Source organism: Chlamydotis macqueenii, chromosome 2 (genome assembly GCF_036417535.1).
Source record: "Chlamydotis macqueenii isolate bChlMac1 chromosome 2, bChlMac1.mat, whole genome shotgun sequence".
In the NCBI taxonomy this organism is placed as follows: Eukaryota; Metazoa; Chordata; class Aves; order Otidiformes; family Otididae; genus Chlamydotis; species Chlamydotis macqueenii.
Window position 1 is genome coordinate 27086448 of NC_141557.1, and position 17177 is coordinate 27103624.

Below are 17177 nucleotides of genomic sequence, written 5' to 3' on the forward strand. Positions count from 1 at the left end.
AGGTTTGCTTTACATGTTTTCTGAAGAATTCCAACTTCAATTAGCAAACCACTCCTAATATTTCAGAAGAATTTTAGGCCAGTTGTCACCTGCCCTCTTCTGACTACACACGCTTGCACATCTTGTTACTCAGCACTCTCTGTTCCATACTGGCAAGAGAAAAGTTCTCAGTTGCAACAATCAGCATTGGAGATGATAACCAATATAAACAACATCCCAATCATGCCACCACTTGGAACAGAAATACTCTTTCAATGGCACTAATATGTCACAATATTACTTTCAGAAAAAGCAAAACCACTCCATATAAAAATAAAATTTAATTTAGGAAAATGTCCAAGATTCCCACCGGAAAAAGTTTTAACACAATTTATTGTCATCCCATTTATCAGTCATATCCAACTCTTTTTGTGTTTGCAGAAGTACAGGATTTATTGTGTATGCACATGAGAGAATCTGTATTTGCTACGTTGCCAATAATGAGATGCTCTGAAAAATCTGAAGCAAGGAGAGCTACTGCTACCAAAAAATGTTGGTATTACACCCCACTTCCGTGTGGGACGGGCCTTGGAGAGCCATTTGCATGGCAAAGAGGCAACAGCAGCAACCAAATGATATTTTCTGAGATTTTGTCATCTCTGTTCACACTCCTTGCATTTTTCAGTGTAAATAATTGCACTCAGTTGCTCCTGCTTGTTACTTCCATGGACGTGTAAAAACCGGGTGTCCTTGCCACTGTCAGCCTTTCTCCCACCTGTCCTTGGCACACCTATCCACACTAACCTTTCACTGATGACAGGCACTGAGCGACGTGACATAAAGCAGCACAAGTATTTCCAGAAATAAAACAAGGCGGGTGCCCAGTGACCCTTCGCCTCTCTGTCATGGGTCACAGTGTGACCCGTGTTCATTCCCCTGCACGAACCCGTGTGAAAACGCCAGCTTTCCCACTTTAACCGAGCCGCCCAAGCGCAGCCCGGCGGCTCACGCTGCCCAGGCCCCCCCGCGCTCCGCAGGCCGCGCAGCTCCGCCCAGCGCCGCCGGGGGCGCCCCAGGCCGACGACAGCCGCCACGCCGCAGGGCGCCTGCGCCGGCCGTGACGCTGGCGCCCCCCAACCGCCGCTGTGCACCAATGAAAGAAGCGCGGCCCGAGGCCGGAAGTGAGCGCAGGCTCCGTCCTGTGCGGGCTGACGCTCACCTGCCCTGCCTCTCCGGGCGCCGGAAGTGCAGGAGCTTTTCCTCCCCCGCGCGCCGGAAGCGCCACAGTTTTTTCCTTCCCCGCAACCGGAAGCCGCCGTGCGTCTCCCGTTCTTCCTCCTCGGACGGAGGGGCCGGCTGGCGGCAGCTTGTTGCCCCTTTTTCCCTCCCCCTTCCCCCCCGGCGCTGGCAGCGGTGGTGTCGGAGGGCCCCGCGGGCTGGGTGAGGAGCCGCCGCGCCCGGTGGAGTTGGGCGGGGGGGGGGGGTGGGAGGTGGTGGCCGCCCGCGTTCCGGTCCGTTCCCGCCGCGCCTCGGCGGCCTCCTCGTTCCCTGGCTCCTGCGCCGCGCTGCCCCTGGGTGGGGAGCGGCGAGGCGGGCCGGGCTGCGGCCGCGGGGCCCTGCGCAGCCCGGGGCGCGGAGGAGCAGGGCCGGGGGGGAACCAGCAGGCACACAAAGGGGGCTAGGGAGGAGTTAAAAACGCTTCCTTGCTGCCCACTCTAGTATGTCCCTGTCTCCAATTATAGAAGAATTTTGTAGGGCCTGTGGGGTCTTTTTATATGTAGGCAGGTGTAATGGGTCTGGGCATACGGCTACTGAAAATGTGAATGGTATTTAACAGAAATGTGCGTTTGTGAATGCTGCTGGGCCAAATATAAACAAAGACAAGGTACTATTAAGGCAGAAGGTGGGATTAGGAGCAGGAGAATAAGATGAGGAGTGGAAAGTAGTATTTCTGTAGAAATCTTCAAAGAGGGCAAGCCTTTCTAGGCTATGGAACAAATTTCAAACCAGACAGACTGGCTAATTTTTGTCAATTAGTGCACTTCAATTAGGCAGAGAAATTTTCTACACGTTTTAGGGAGTGGCTCTTTACCAGCAGCGCACCCACATATCATGCCACACCACATCTCGGTTAATCCCTTTTTCCATAATAACGAAATAATACTGGTGTGGAGTTTGTAAACACAGCAGATCCTGTTGTCAGGTTGTAGGTGGCTATGTTGGTTCTGTCTCAGTTGGCATGCTGCTGTGGAGAGGATTCAGGTTTTGGCCTGAAATGTGTACGTGGTAAACCTTTGGGCTAGAAGTCATTCAGAACCATATTCTTGTTTGTTTAAAGGTAATCTCAGATTACAAATGAATTTGGATTTTGGTAACATTCCTACAAATTATTTTCTCAACAGTTTCCATATGCATGGATATCACCTGAATCTTCTTAGAAGAGTTTAAATTGCGTGTAAACGGACCCTAAACATGAGTGGCTCCAAACCTGATATTCTGTGGGCCCCACACCACGTTGACCGATTTGTTGTATGCGATTCGGAATTGAGCCTTTATCACATTGACTCTGCTGTAAGTTCAGAACTCAAGGCAGGGTCCTTGCGCTTATCGGAAGAAACTACAGCTACGCTATTGTCAATAAATTCAGATACACCATATATGAAATGTGTGGCTTGGTATCCAAAGTACGATCCTGAATGTCTGCTTGCTGTTGGACAGGCCAATGGTCGAGTGGTGCTTACTAGCCTCGGTCAAGATCACAATTCAAAGTCAAAAGACTTGATAGGCAAAGAGTTTGTTCCCAAACACGCCCGGCAATGCAATACCCTTGCGTGGAACCCACTAGATAGCAATTGGCTTGCTGCCGGATTGGATAAACATCGGGCTGACTTTTCGGTATTGATCTGGGATATCAGTAGCAAATACGCCCCAGAGACTGCAGTTGCTACAGAGAAAGTAAGACTTTCAGCAGGAGATCCGGAAGCGGGACTGGTAGTAACAAAGCCGCTGTATGAATTAGGACAGAACGATGCTTGCCTCTCTCTTTGTTGGCTTCCACGGGATCAGAAGCTTCTTTTAGCTGGAATGCATCGAAATCTGGCTATCTTTGATCTGAGGAACACGAGCCAAAAAATATTTGTAAACACCAAGGCTGTCCAAGGAGTGACTGTCGATCCGTATTTCCACGATCGTGTAGCTTCCTTCTATGAAGGTCAGGTTGCCATATGGGATTTAAGAAAGTTTGAAAAGCCAGTTTTGACCTTGACAGAGCAGCCAAAACCCTTAACAAAAGTCGCATGGTGTCCAACAAGAACTGGACTGTTAGCTACTTTAACAAGGGATAGTAATATCATTAGACTGTATGACATGCAGCATACTCCCACCCCCATTGGAGATGAAACTGAGCCAACAATAATTGAAAGAAGCGTCCAACCATGTGAAAACTACATTGCTTCATTTGCCTGGCATCCCACAAGTCAAAATCGAATGGTAGTAGTGACTCCCAACAGGACTATGTCTGACTTCACAGTTTTTGAAAGAATTTCTCTTGCGTGGAGTCCAGTGACATCCTTAATGTGGGCTTGTGGACGACATTTGTATGAATGTACAGAAGAAGGAAAGGCTAGCTCCTTGGAAAAAGACATAGCAACCAAAATGCGCCTCAGAGCTCTGTCAAGGTATGGTCTTGATACTGAACAAGTTTGGAGAAATCACCTCCTAGCTGGAAATGAAGATCCTCAGCTGAAATCGCTTTGGTACACTCTGCATTATATCCTTTATTTTACTGTAGTTTATATCCTAAAGAAGCAATATACCTTTACTTGTAAGTCAGTTATATGAAACGCTTTAAAGTCTTTAAATACAATGCAACATCTTGTAAATACTTTACCTATGTTAATAAGATGTGACTTTTAAATTAAAAAAAAAATGTTTTTCAAACACTTGGGAAAAATTAAGCTTCCTATACATTAAAATACTTATGAAGCAGTACACTGAAGATATGGATCAAAAACTTACAGGAAACAAAGGTCCCTTAGTTTATGCTGGCATTAAATCAATTGTGAAGTCATCTTTGGGTAAGAATGTTCCAACTTTGATAAGTTCTATTGTAGTATGTTTACAGAATGATGCACTCACGGATTTGTCTTTAAAAATTATTGAAAGAGGCTATTTTAAAATACAGAAACAAAGTACTTGTGTTTTAATATTCCTAAGTTAACACTTTGTATTACAGTGATTTCCAGTGTTCTTGGAAAGTTAGTAATCATAAAACCAAAATATCCTCAGAGGTGAATCATCAGCTGAACTATTTGAAACGTTTGGCTTCTGACTATGGCACTGAAAATTCTTCCTCTCCACATAATTATTATATTTTTCAAAGTTCCACACAGGAGTGTAGTTCTAGGAAGCTGACTTTACTGTAGTCGCTGCTACTGCACTGAGTACATTTATGTGACTGTGTTTAAATAAGGTGTCTTGTTCTGAAGTGGTAATTGCCCCTAGTGCATCACATGATGCCTCTCATGCTCATGCTCAGTGAAGCTTTTATTAGTGTAATCTATTATCTGAATTTTTCCTTCTCTGTTCTTTACGTGTCTACTAATATTTACGCTTCTTGGAGCAAAAAATGATTCTTCAGCGGTGGGAAAGCTTCTGGCATGTTGATGCTTGCTAAAGAGAACTGGTAAAGCAGGTGCTTGACTGCGTATTATGTATTTTAAAATTCAACATACTGATCGCTCCTGTCAGCTGTAACAAGAACCTCCAAAATTAGGAGGTAGAGGAAAGAAAAAAGACTTAGTGAGGAATATGTGTCAAGTTTAGATGCATGATTTTTTAGATGCAAGATCAAAATAATTTTGTGTATGTTGCTCCTTACCATAGAGTTTTTAGTGATGCTGAAGTACTAAAGTATGATACTCAGCTTTTGTACTCTACTTTATGATTGAACTCAAAGCATTGTGATTGCAATTGAAATTGTGATTTAAGCATAATTTAATTTATTTCCCATTTCTAGGAACAACAGAGAACCTCAGGCACAGCAGGAGTGGGTCTGATAGACAGGCAGATATTATTCAGTATCTGAGTGAGGAGAGATCCTTGGCTTTGCAGCTCTGTGGGTGGATAAAGAAGGGAACTGACTTAGATGTGGAACCTTTTTTAAATTCATTGGAACAGGAAGGAGACTGGGAGCGAGCTGCTGCTGTAGCACTTTTCAACTTGGACATACGGCGAGCAATACAAATTCTAAATAAAGGGGCTTCCTCAGGAAAAGGTGTGTACTGTGTTTAGTATCTTTTGTTTTGTATCACCTTTGTGTATTTTCTTCTGTAAACAGAATTGTGGACGATAGTATGGAAAAGATGCCTGTTGTCTTATAAAATAGTTACTTGAAGTGGTTGTATTGGAGTCTGAGAATCTGACAAATGCGGATCTTTCACTCCTTAGACTATCATATGCCTTACTGTCTAGTTAAAACAGGTTGTATTTTTCAGAATTTCCTATTGATATATACCCCAGAAAGTGTTACATGCAGAACTAGTGGGATTTTTTTTATTTTAATGGAATTGTGTCTTGGCTAGACGTCTGCTTCCATTGGGCTGTATGCAGCTTTCTGCCAGTGTGATGGCTGTGGAATAACTGAAATGTAATCATAGAATCACAGAATAGTTTGGGTTGGAAGGGACCTTTAAAGCTCATCTAGTCCAGCCCTCACCTGCAATGAGCATGGACATCATCAACTAGATCAGATTGCTCAGGGTAATATTCAGGGGCTGCAGAAAACATTTGTTTCAAACTAATATTTGGCAAGAGTTGCAATGTATAAGGGAAAAGTTAAGATACTAGAGCCAGGAGGTGGAGGCATTTTTGTTCAGTTTTCTTGCCAGTAGTCCTCCTACAACTCCGATTTGCATCTGTGTTCTCTTATTAAATTAAAAATACTGTTTTGCCGCTTAAGTGGATAGGTAAGACATGCAGAGAGCTGCTCTTTTATTTTTAATATTGCTCCTTTTTGGTGGGAGGAAGTGTCTGTGTGCTTTCCATAGGGACATTCAGAGTGGAGACATGCTATCTTTGAATTCAAAAATAAAATTGAACTTTCTGACAGAATGAATATTTAGAGTAAATAGATTTAATGTTTTTAGGAAACTTGTTAACTTGAAGCTGCTATATGGCATTTTCACCCTCCAGCTAGATCTGTTAAGTGATGGCTATATATACAATCCTATCTCTTGTGGATATGAATTATTGTAATGACAATCTTTTCTGATAGTGATAGGAATACATTTAGCAATTCAAAACTATTTCAAAATACCAGAACCAGTGTGATATTCCTTAAAGTATAACTGAGGCTGTCATGGATGTGGGCTTGTACCTTTTAGAGCTGTTAAGTTACCTGAACAGAGGCGTTGAAAGCAGAAACTAAAAAGTGCTAGTGTGTGCATGTTGATTTTCAGCTGGCTTTAATTCTACTGCATTTTGTCTTGCATTCTGAAAAAAACATTCTGTTTCAAACTGATGCTTTCAATTACAGTTTTAATTGGATTTTTTAAAGTCGTTAAGTTGAATATTGTTTCATTGATTTTTTTAATACATCAGGTGATCTGAACCTTAATGTAGTAGCAATGGCTCTATCAGGCTACACAGATGAGAAGAACTCACTTTGGAGAGAAATGTGCAGTACTCTAAGACTGCAGTTGAACAATCCCTATTTGTGTGCTATGTTTGCTTTCCTGACAAGTGAGTCTGGTTCATATGATGGTGTTTTGGTGAGTAAATTTCCTTTATGTTAAAACTCCTTTAAGTAATAGGTGCATATATATACACACATATGTAGGAGAAGTGCTATATACTTCATTAATTAAACAGATTAGAATGTATTATTTTCTTCCTGTGTTGGCAGATACCATTTTTTTTTGTCCTAAAGAGACAGCTCATATTAGTGAACATTGCGTTAGTGAATAAAGTCTATAAAAACATGCATAAGCAGACAAAATACCAATAGAGTTCACACAGAGGATTTTTTTTCTTTAATATGGAATTCTTAAACTATTAGAAATATATTATAAAAATAATTCAAGCAGGAAGAAAAAGGGAGAGAGAGGTTAACAATGGAAGTGCGCAAAAGAGAGTAAGTGCAGGGAAGTTTGCAGAACTTCCATCAAGCTATATTTGCATTGATTTGTGTTTTATTTTTCCTCGTTTGCTTGTTAAAATAATTCTACTGTGTTGAAACAGTAAACAACAGTTTCATATCTTCTGAAATTGGTATAAACTTGCCATGTGAAGAGCAAACTAAATCTTTAATTATGAGATATTTTGAGCCTTTAGAGGAGTAACATACTTAGTCCTTGGTTAGAGAACAACAGAAATACTTAATTCAGTAGGAATGATTTAGCTCAGGAGGGGAGTCCTGTTGTGCAGCAGGGTAATTGTCCTAAACCTGTTGAAGACAAATGTGTTCATTATACAGTGCTTTTAGGGCATTAAATAAGGGAAGAAGCCCAGAGGAGGGAAACCTGAGTCTTTTTTTTTTTTTACACTGGCAAGAGAGTTGTTTTTTTATTGATTAATTGGAAACTGACAGACCATAAGGTTTTGGTTTTTTTTTTTAATTTTAATTTTTACTTTAATGAAACCTGTTGGAATGTACATGAAAAAGATTTTGCCATGCATATCTCCTTATTTTAGCAGTGTCAATCGCAATTTCTATTCTGAAAATACCAAGAGGGATAAATATGAGCACAACTAAGTACCAGAATGAATCTAGTCAAGGATTATTTTCTTAAGTGTCAGATCTAGTAAAAGGATTAGAAAGCAGAAATTAAACACTATTGCATTGCTGCACCTTGAGTGCCAATATACTTGTGAGAAATCCATGTTCTGGATGTTTGGTTTTTTGTAGTGTTGTTGTTTGGTTTTTTGGTTGTTTTTTTTTTTTTTTTTTTAACTTTTAGGTGTGATTTTAGGAAGGAATCCAGTGGTCAGACTAGTTGTTTTGTAAAGATGGTAAACAAAGGGTTGTTTGTTTTTCTTGCCCCTGTGACTTGGTGAGATTTTTGGCTGTATGTGCTAGAAGAACTATAGCCCAGCCCTACATGTGTTGCAAAATTTCTGTATCCAGAGTTTCATAAACATAAACATGTGTTGTACCAGGCTTTCTGTCATTTAGTAGATTGTTCCAGTAGTCAGAATCTGGCTCTGATACCTGTATCTAAGTATAAACAATTCATTTGGTAATTAGTGTTAGCTTTCTTTAGATGCGATGCTTTCTTCGTCCATTATCAAATTCATAGTATTAGTTACACAATAGCGCAAATGTTCTAGCTTTTACAAACAAAAAGTGGAAGCCCTCATGTGATGGTAGTATTCCTGTTTTTCTCTCCAAAGTATGAAAATAATGTAGCTGTACGAGACAGAGTGGCATTTGCTTGCAAGTTCCTCAGTGATGCTCAGGTAAGTCTGTGGTTGCATGTTTATACAAACTGTTAAGCTGAGTTTTATTTAGAAATAGAAGAAACTCTTGAGGTCAAGGGGTGAAGAGTGCAAGCAGAGTCATGAATGATTTGTTTTTTCTCATCAGAATAGGATATAAGGTATGGTATAATCTGGTCTTCGGCTTGATTTTTGTATCTCTTTTTTTAAAAAATATTGATGATGTGCTAATTTGTTAAATGTTATTGTATTAACTGTCTTACTGGAGAGCATTTGCACTTATTCAGTATTTGTTTCCAGATATTTACCTTCTCTTGAATTAAGGCTTGGTTTTACAGCAGGAATGTTTTCTTCTAAATTCACTGAAATATTGAAAGAATATGTAATCTCCCTCTTTGCACTTCCTATCAAGAGGCTTAAAGTTTGTTGATAAATATTTGAATTCTTGCAATACGTGGATATAGCCATATATCTTTTCTTTTATAACATCCAGCAAGCAGCGTATTCTGTTAGCAAAAGGCACTCTTAAAGAAAGCTGCTCAATTTTTGGAAGTTTTGACATAAGCCAACATAAATGAGTTAGGAAGGGATGAATAAATGGCAAAAGTAATTTATTTATTTTTTTAATAGCTGAACAGGTTTATTGAAAAACTGACGAATGAAATGAAAGAAGCTGGGAATTTGGAGGGAATACTGTTAACTGGGTTAACAAAAGATGGAGTGGACTTGATGGAAAGTTATGTTGACAGAACTGGAGATGTCCAGACAGCAAGCTATTGTATGCTACAGGTTAGTGTTTTGCTCGGAAATAAATCTTTGTAGAAGAGACTAAGCATAGTTTCTTTAGCAGTATAGTATTGAATCTTGTGAGCTAAAAAGTATTTTCTATAATAATTTGTGACAATATATATTGTGTGCTTTGTGGAATCATCTGAAGTACTCAATGTTAACTGTGAATGTATATCTTCACTCTTTCTAGTTGAGATAGCTTGAGGAGACAGTAGGGGGAAGAGGCAAAAAGAAAAAATAGAATCATAGAATCATAGAATGGTTTGGGTTGGAAGGGACCTTCAAAGGTCATCTAGTCCAACTCCTCTGCAAGGAGCAGGGACATCCCCGACTAGATCATGTTGCTCAGAGCCTCATCCAGCCTGGCCTTGAACGTTTCCAGGGATGGGGCCTCCAACACTGAACTGGGAATACTCATTCCCCGGCTTATTGCTGGTGTGTTTCCTGATAGGTTCAAAACATTATTTTTTTGCTTCAGAATTTTGATAGCGAACTGAGGTGAGATTTTTTTTTTTGTTCGTGCATAGGTATTGGCTTTGGATTTTTTATGATGGACTTCTCTTGGCCCTTACGCAGTTGCAGCTATTGCCAGCAGTGTGTTTAACTGCATAGATAATCATAACAATGATATAGACTGATACATGACAGAACTTTGTAATCCTTCGTTTGACAGACACGGATTTTTAGTAGGACATGGCAGCATGGGTATGTTCAACCAAAGAGACAGACTAAAGGAAATTTTTATCAAACTTGCATTACAGTTTAACAGGAAATAAATCTTTTTCTAGACAAACGACACACATTATTTCTAATATCTTGTAATACGCTTTGTAAAGTCTTTTGAAAAAGTGAATAATGTGTATTGTGTAAATTCAGTGTGTGTCTGACATTTTTTCCTGACTGCTTTAGGGTTCTCCATCAGATGTACTTAAGGATGAGAGGGTTCAGTACTGGATTGAGAACTACAGGAATCTTTTAGATGCCTGGAGGTTTTGGCATAAACGTGCAGAATTTGATATCCATAGGAGTAAGCTGGATCCCAGTTCAAAACCTTTAGCCCAGGTAAATGTAATTCTTACGTGAAGTATGACCAATCCAGAAGGGAAAGTGGCATGGTACTTCTTTAGAAAAAAGTTGCTGGCCACACCTTGGCTTTTGTGGGGATTCATGTGTAAGAGAAAGATTTCAACTAAGGTTGCCTTAAAAAAGTAGCCATGGGTTTTTTCAAAATAATTTTTGAGAAAGGACTTAATAACTGTTTTGATAGAGAGTATAGAAATATTGTAAACAAAGCTACATTTCTTCATATCTAATTTAGGAAATCAGTTCCCTACCATTTTTATTCAAGTTGTTTTTTTTTTTTTTTTTTTCTTTTCTTAAACCCTTTTCTTTCAAATAATAAGTTGTCTTTCAGAAATTGTAACTTTCCAACACTTTTTCTGGGAAAACTGTGGGGTTTTTGCCTCCCGTGTTGCAAAACAAAATCGGAGATATATCATCCAGCTGAATTCTGCATCATAGTGATGATGCTGAAACCAAGGAATTGAACCAAGAACCAATTCAGATTGGCTCTCTTTTAATAGCTCAAAGCTATTTTGAACCTTAAACTAAAATTGAACAGCAGCAACTTCCGTTATCAGTTCTGAACATGAGCTAACCCAAAAACTAATGCCCTGCCCAAATGTTATCTACTTAACATCTGGTGGCATTTTTATCCAACATGGTCTTACCACAGTACCTTCCACTCTTATGTCTGCTACGTATGTACATGACAAGCCTTAGGGCCCAAAGGTTTCTAAGGAAGGCTATTTTTAATTCATGTATCTGTCACACCTGTTTAAGGAGAGCTGCTCCAAGTGTGAGGAAGTTGAGTTTACTGCTCCTTCCTTGTATGATCAACATAAATAGTCCCTAAAGAGTTTAAAATATGTGCTCCTTGGTATCAAGTCACAACTTGTGGGATAAGGTATGCAGATAAAGATCATTAGGAAAATCCTCATGTTGGGGATTCTAGAGTGGGTCACCTGACTATAAGGAGGGAAGGGAGAGACAGGATTTAATGATGCAGTAAGAAGAGTAAACTTTGTTTCTTTCAGTACTGCAGGTGTAGCTTTTTATTATCTTAAATAATACCTTTCCAAATTTTAGCAATTGTGCATGTTTTTATGTGCTTTTGAGGTAAGTGAGCATCATTAAGACCTGCTTCTCAGGACTGTGTGCCACGTCTATAAGCCAAGATGTTAGAAGCTCCTTCACAAGCAGCCTGGCTTTCCAGGGCAGTCTCTAGAATATCCAGGAAGTGTTTGCTAGCTTGAACAAATTCACTCCTAGTTGTAGCAAAAGTGGAACTGAACCAACAAATTAATGGGCTTTTGTTCTCTTTAGGTGTTTGTGAGTTGCAATTTCTGTGGAAAATCAATCTCTTACAGCTGTTCAGCTATTCCTCATCAGGGGCGGGGTTTTAGCCAATACGGAGTTAGCGGCTCACCAACTAAGTCAAAAGTTACGAGCTGTCCCGGTTGCCGTAAACCTCTTCCTCGCTGTGCACTTTGCTTGATAAATATGGGAACGCCAGTTTCCAGCTGTCCAGGTATGACACAGTGGGTTTTAGTTATTCAGCCAGAGTACTAGATAGAGGTCTCATTAGCAGTTCCTGTAGGAAGATCTTCGTTGCACCTTTTTCGTTCTATTTGTACTGTAAATATTCATACATGTCATTTTGAAGGAGGAAGACCATAACTGAAAACTTGTTTACATCCCATCTGATTTTTATGATGAAACATATGTGTCAGTTCTTTGGTGTCAAACAGTATGCAGTTACCTGGTTCTGACAGTTTTCCCAGTGAGGTTGTCAATGAAATTCCATGGTTAAACAGATTAAAAGATTCAGGTATTGTGGTGGTCATATTGTGAGCCTTAAAACTGTAAGAAATGGGAAGTTAGATTCCTCAGATGAATTGTGGGGATGCCACAGCAATCTTGGAATGTAAAGGAATTGATTTTTAGCTGGAGGAGGAATTTAATGTGGTATACTTTTTGTCAGTAAATATGAAATAATGTACAGGTCATGCTGTCACAGCTAAGAAATATTATGACCAGAATTTCTTGGGCTCAGCATTATACAATGTTTAAATGAAACTGATTCTGTATATATATTTTAGTTCAGTCTTGTTACAGAGCCATGACCAGCTGTGCAGTTTTCTTTAAATATGTCTTCTCATTCTTTCATTGATCTGTTACAGCTTCTATGTTGTAATTGTTCCAATTCACAAGTTAAGATTTTGTTCAGTTTTTAATATTTTTTATTTTTTTTTTTCCCTAAAGCAGAACATTTCATTTGCAGTAAAAAAGGCCCATAATTTACTGGAACATAAATCAATCCTGAAACATAAGTCACTGCTGAACGAGATTCCATCTGTAAAATTTATTTAATAGGCAAGTTTAGCATGTCTGTAAAATGTGAAACAGCAGCTCAGCAGTGTAATTTTTGTTTTGGCTTTTCACAAGTTCATTTATGTTTAGTAATTTTACTGACTTCTCTTTTAAAATCAGGCCACTTTTTCACATAATGTTCCTAATTTCAAATTTATTCTAATAATGTTACTGGGACTGAAATATAAATGAAGCATAATGGTTTACAGGCATATTTGTGGGGGTGGGTTTGCCTCTGCACAGGAGGATCCAAGTCAGATGAAAAAGTGGATCTTAGCAAAGACAAGAAGCTAGCCCAGTTCAACAACTGGTTTACTTGGTGTCACAACTGTAGGCATGGTGGACATGCTGGGCACATGCTCAGCTGGTTCAGGTAAGTTGATGTTAAAATCTTTCTTGTTTCATATGTGTATGCTGCACTGAGTAGAACATGCCTCCTTTGCTGTATCTATCATGATAATGTTTTGTTGGTTTAGAACATATACAAAACTTAACTATGATGCTGAGTTTTTCTGAGATATTATGTCCCTGCACGTACTTAAATGTATAGATTACAAAGTCCTTGTTAGTTTTATTTTACCTGTTTTTTTCTCTTTTCTGCTGTTGCGATCTAGGGACCATACTGAGTGCCCAGTTTCTGCCTGCTCTTGTAAGTGTATGCAGCTGGATACAACAGGGAATCTCATTCCAGCAGAGACTGTTCAGGCATAAACATTGTTTGAAAATCATCGTCCAAGCGTATATATTTTAGACAAAGGTCATTTTGTGACTTTACTGACTGTGAAAAAATAAATTGCTATCAGATTGGTAAAATGATGTGTGTATGACTGTGCTTGCTAGAAACAGGTATTCCTGAAATGAGTCTCTGGGTATATAGTATGTGGTCCTTGTCCAGAAGATTGAAGCAGTTCAGTTCAAAAGCATTCCTAGAACTGTGGACTCTTTGGATCTGCTACAACTTTTAAATAAAGTTTTCAGGGTAATGCTGATCGGCCCTTTTATTTGTTTTCCAAACAAAATAGTGTTTATATGCTGTGTTTAGTGAAAGTGGGCCTTCAAAATAAACACCTGAAAAGTGTTCTTCAGAAGATCGTAAAGTGATGCTGTGGATTCCTCTGTTCATTGTTTCATCACACTTTCTTGTATGCAAACAATATTTTCCTTGTAAGTTCATTGAAAGTGCCACTGTTAATTGTATTCTAATGATTTTTATTATAAAGAAAAATCAATTTCTTTCTGTTCCTAAGTTTTGTTAATAGTGAAGCAATATCTTTGCAATTCAAGGTCTTACTTAATTTACCTACATACCTACCTGATGTGAATTTTAATGCTGAAGAATTTGGGGGTTTTGTCTCCTACCAACGTCTATATCCTGGAGAAGAGTTCCCTGAAAAGTCATGTGTCTGTTTCAGTGTAGACTGCAGGTAAACTGTAGAAGGTTTCATTTGATGGATAATTTTAAACACAGTACTGTGAAGATCAGAAATCTCAAGGACTGGGGACTTGTAAATATTTAAGTTTTAAACTACATGCTGAGTTTTGACTACAAAAATATTTGAAGACTTTTGGATAATCAGCATTTCCCTGTACTTCTGAAGTATGCTGGGAGGTGTGATATCAACCTATGTAAATCTTGCTTCTGGTCAGTTGTGGACACCAGTCTGCTCCCAAAAGGCTGCACAGTTTTAGGTGATTGACCAGAAGTAGGTCTAGCTATATTACCAGCTGGAATTAAGATTATTTAACTTGAGAGAGCGTCAATGATACTTTGCTAATACTGTGCTAGGAGCTAATTGGTATTGTTGTCCTTGATTTTGTAGGCAACAAAATTCACACAAATTAGGGAAAAAAAAACCTGTTTTAAGGTATGTGATAATAGCATCAGTTTACTTGATGTGTGTTTATTTACTAGTAGAAACAGTATATGAGTTACTTCACACTTGCGTGCTATGAAATACTAAATGGAATGCGAGCAATAAACTGGTACTGTATTGCCAGGACTGTGAAAACGTGTGTTTTTAAAAGAGAATATATTGTAATATACCACTAGTTTTAAGTGCTCTAGTGTAGTTGCGACAAGATAGAATGTGGAAACCTTTTCTGTAGATGCACATGATTACATTCATACATGACTTTGGGTTCTATTTTCTGATTTAGCATTAATGTAATACATCTGCTACAATTATTCTGATCTGAAATTCTTGCCTAATTGACAAAGATCTTTTTACAGTTAAAAATCTAAGAGGTACTTGATATTTGTAGGCATGGGAGAGCAGTTACTTTTTTTTCTTGTTAGAATATTTATTTCTTTTTCCAGTATTTTTGCACACTTTATGTTGCTCTTGAAGAGTTCCCCATTTATAACTGTAAACTGAGGTTTAATGTATGATACTCTATTTATATAAATACAGGCAATAAAGCTTTTACTTTATGGAAATGAGGATTTGTAAGTGTCAAGGATATGTTTTTATTCATCTGTAGCAACGATAATTAGTACATTTTCCTGATAAATTCCATGTCCAGGTGAATGCAACTACTTACTATGTCTCATTTTCTTATGTAAAGAAAACTCATTTGTAATGTTTTCAACTTGACTATACCTGTTTCTGTCAAATTCTATCATTTCATTAAATTAGATGCTTACTTTGATACTCAGCATGTCTTTGAAATGTTTTGGATTATAAATATGTACATATTCTGGCATAGTATAACTAGCAGTTTTGGCTGTTCTAATGGGTAATCTGGATTTCAGGCCAGTAATTACGCTATTTGCAAAATTTACAAAGTAAGAGATATATGTGTTTTCATTATCAGATTTTTTCCTTGATTTGCTTCTACATTAATAAAGCTGTGATTTTGGGGGTCATTTGTCTAACAAAAACTATAGCTGCAGACTTTTTATTAGGTGTAGTTACTTTTACATTTACTGTTTTCTGATATGTGCTTGACTCTGGCAGAGTTAACTAGATGAAGGTGGCATTGCATGCTAAACCATTTTGACTTTATGGTTCGTGCTGATTACAATTAATTATTTTCACTTCATTACATGCTCCAGCCTTGCCTCCCTTCCCTGATTAAGTACAACCACTTTCTCTGCTTGCAAATGAGCACAAGCCCAAGCAAGGACAGTAGAACAGGTCTGGTGGTGGTGACCAGGCTCAGCTTAGAGTCCAGCGGTTGCCCGACAAGTCTGCAGTGACACCCCTGACAAGGCTTCTCCCAGCCTCCCACATGCACAGTACTTCACTGCCCGGCTGCATTCTGGTGGCCTCCCTCGGGATCCCCACTAGAACTGAATTTCCCCAAGAGAATTTGCCAGATTTTAGTCTGTTCCTCCATTTCAGACTCATGGACTGCTTCCTTAACCAACTGGGACATAAACCCGTTCCGCCTCTGGGCCGTCAGAGCAGAGAGGGGAGTCACTAGCTTGCTGGCCCACAAGGAAGGCTGCTCCCAGCTTCCTTACCTGGGAGTTCTTCTGTCCCACTGTTACAGGACTTTTAGCAAGAGTGACTTAACCACTGCATGATAATTACCATGTCCACCAGACTTGCCAAGGAGAGGTTTGGCTAGAGAAAGTGGGAACACCTGGATTGCAGCATGGCCCTGTTACAGTGACAATCTCTTGTGACTCCACATAAGGGCCAGTGGCATGCAGCTGTGCCACTGCCCTCCTAAAAGGCAGATATTATTTCATCTCGTGTGTAGGTTCCCTAAATAAAACTCCATCACCTCTGTTTCATAATTTTTATTTGCAGTTCAGCCTGCTGGACAGCTAAAACAGATGGATGGTTAAGAATTGTTTCCAAAACATGGCTCTCCAACTTCAGACTGGACCACCTTGCAGCCCCTGCAACAAGGCAGACAGCCTTAAGCCACCTCTTGTTTTTGAAGTGCTTAGTAACCAGCCTCTGCTAAAGCCTAACCACTGCCGCCAAGGGAGCCCAGTTTGGGACCTGCTCAATCCCCTTCCACCTTTCTAACAGCTATCTTGCCCAGTCTGTGCTTCCCCATGCCTCTGGCAGATGCCCGTTCTATAACAGATTTGTTTTTTTCCAGTGACTTAAGTCATTCACAAGCAGGGTGGGAGCAGTAGGCTTCTGTCCTGCTCCAAATGACAGGAGCCTCTCCCAGTCAGCCCTGATTGCATCATTCACTTCCTACCCGCCTTTCCTCTCCCAGGTTCGCACCCTCTACCACTCTCATGTCCTCCCAAAGAAGCCACCAGCTTCTCTTCGCATGTTCTGTTACTGGCCCTGCTGCTGGCTGTGATTTTGGTGACACCCCTCTTTGGTGTTTATGATACAGGTGTCCTGGTGACTCCCCTTTGGTCAGCAACGCAAAAAGCCACTATTTCCCATTTTATTATCTACAAGGTTTGGCAGTTTCTCACGCCTTTATCTCGTAGTGCCATCCTAACTGAGGGTTAGTTAGCAGGCCCCATGGTTATTCCTTTCCCTTGGGGATCTGGAATGGCTGCTAGTTTCCCACATTCCTGGTAAGTGCGTAGATGACCAGAGCATTACTTTTCCTTTAATATC

The 17177-nt window shown here is 39.6% G+C and overlaps 1 protein-coding gene across 1 annotated transcript; it reads left to right on the top strand.

Annotated features, from left to right (window-relative positions):
- Positions 1–1302: 1302 nt before the first annotated feature.
- Positions 1303–14821, top strand: MIOS (meiosis regulator for oocyte development). The gene is made up of 11 exons (XM_086742382.1): positions 1303–1419; positions 2382–3748; positions 3957–4055; positions 4997–5254; positions 6580–6749; positions 8371–8436; positions 9046–9204; positions 10114–10266; positions 11590–11794; positions 12880–13009; positions 13251–14821. Exons 2-11 carry the CDS (start codon positions 2452–2454, stop codon positions 13345–13347), a joined length of 2634 nt encoding a protein of 877 aa, XP_086598508.1. The 5' UTR covers positions 1303–1419; positions 2382–2451; the 3' UTR covers positions 13348–14821.
- Positions 14822–17177: the final 2356 nt, after the last annotated feature.

What these genes read in the sequence shown, in the direction of transcription:
- MIOS (XM_086742382.1), top strand. Translation starts at nt 2,452, where the DNA reads ATGAGTGGCTCCAAACCTGATATTCTGTGGGCCCCACACCACGTTGAC. An exon ending in GCTTTGGTACACTCTGCATT is followed by an intron (nt 3,749 to 3,956) that starts ATATCCTTTATT and finishes ACATTAAAATAC; the next exon opens with TTATGAAGCAGTACACTGAA. An exon ending in GTTCAAAACCTTTAGCCCAG is followed by an intron (nt 10,267 to 11,589) that starts GTAAATGTAATT and finishes TGTTCTCTTTAG; the next exon opens with GTGTTTGTGAGTTGCAATTT.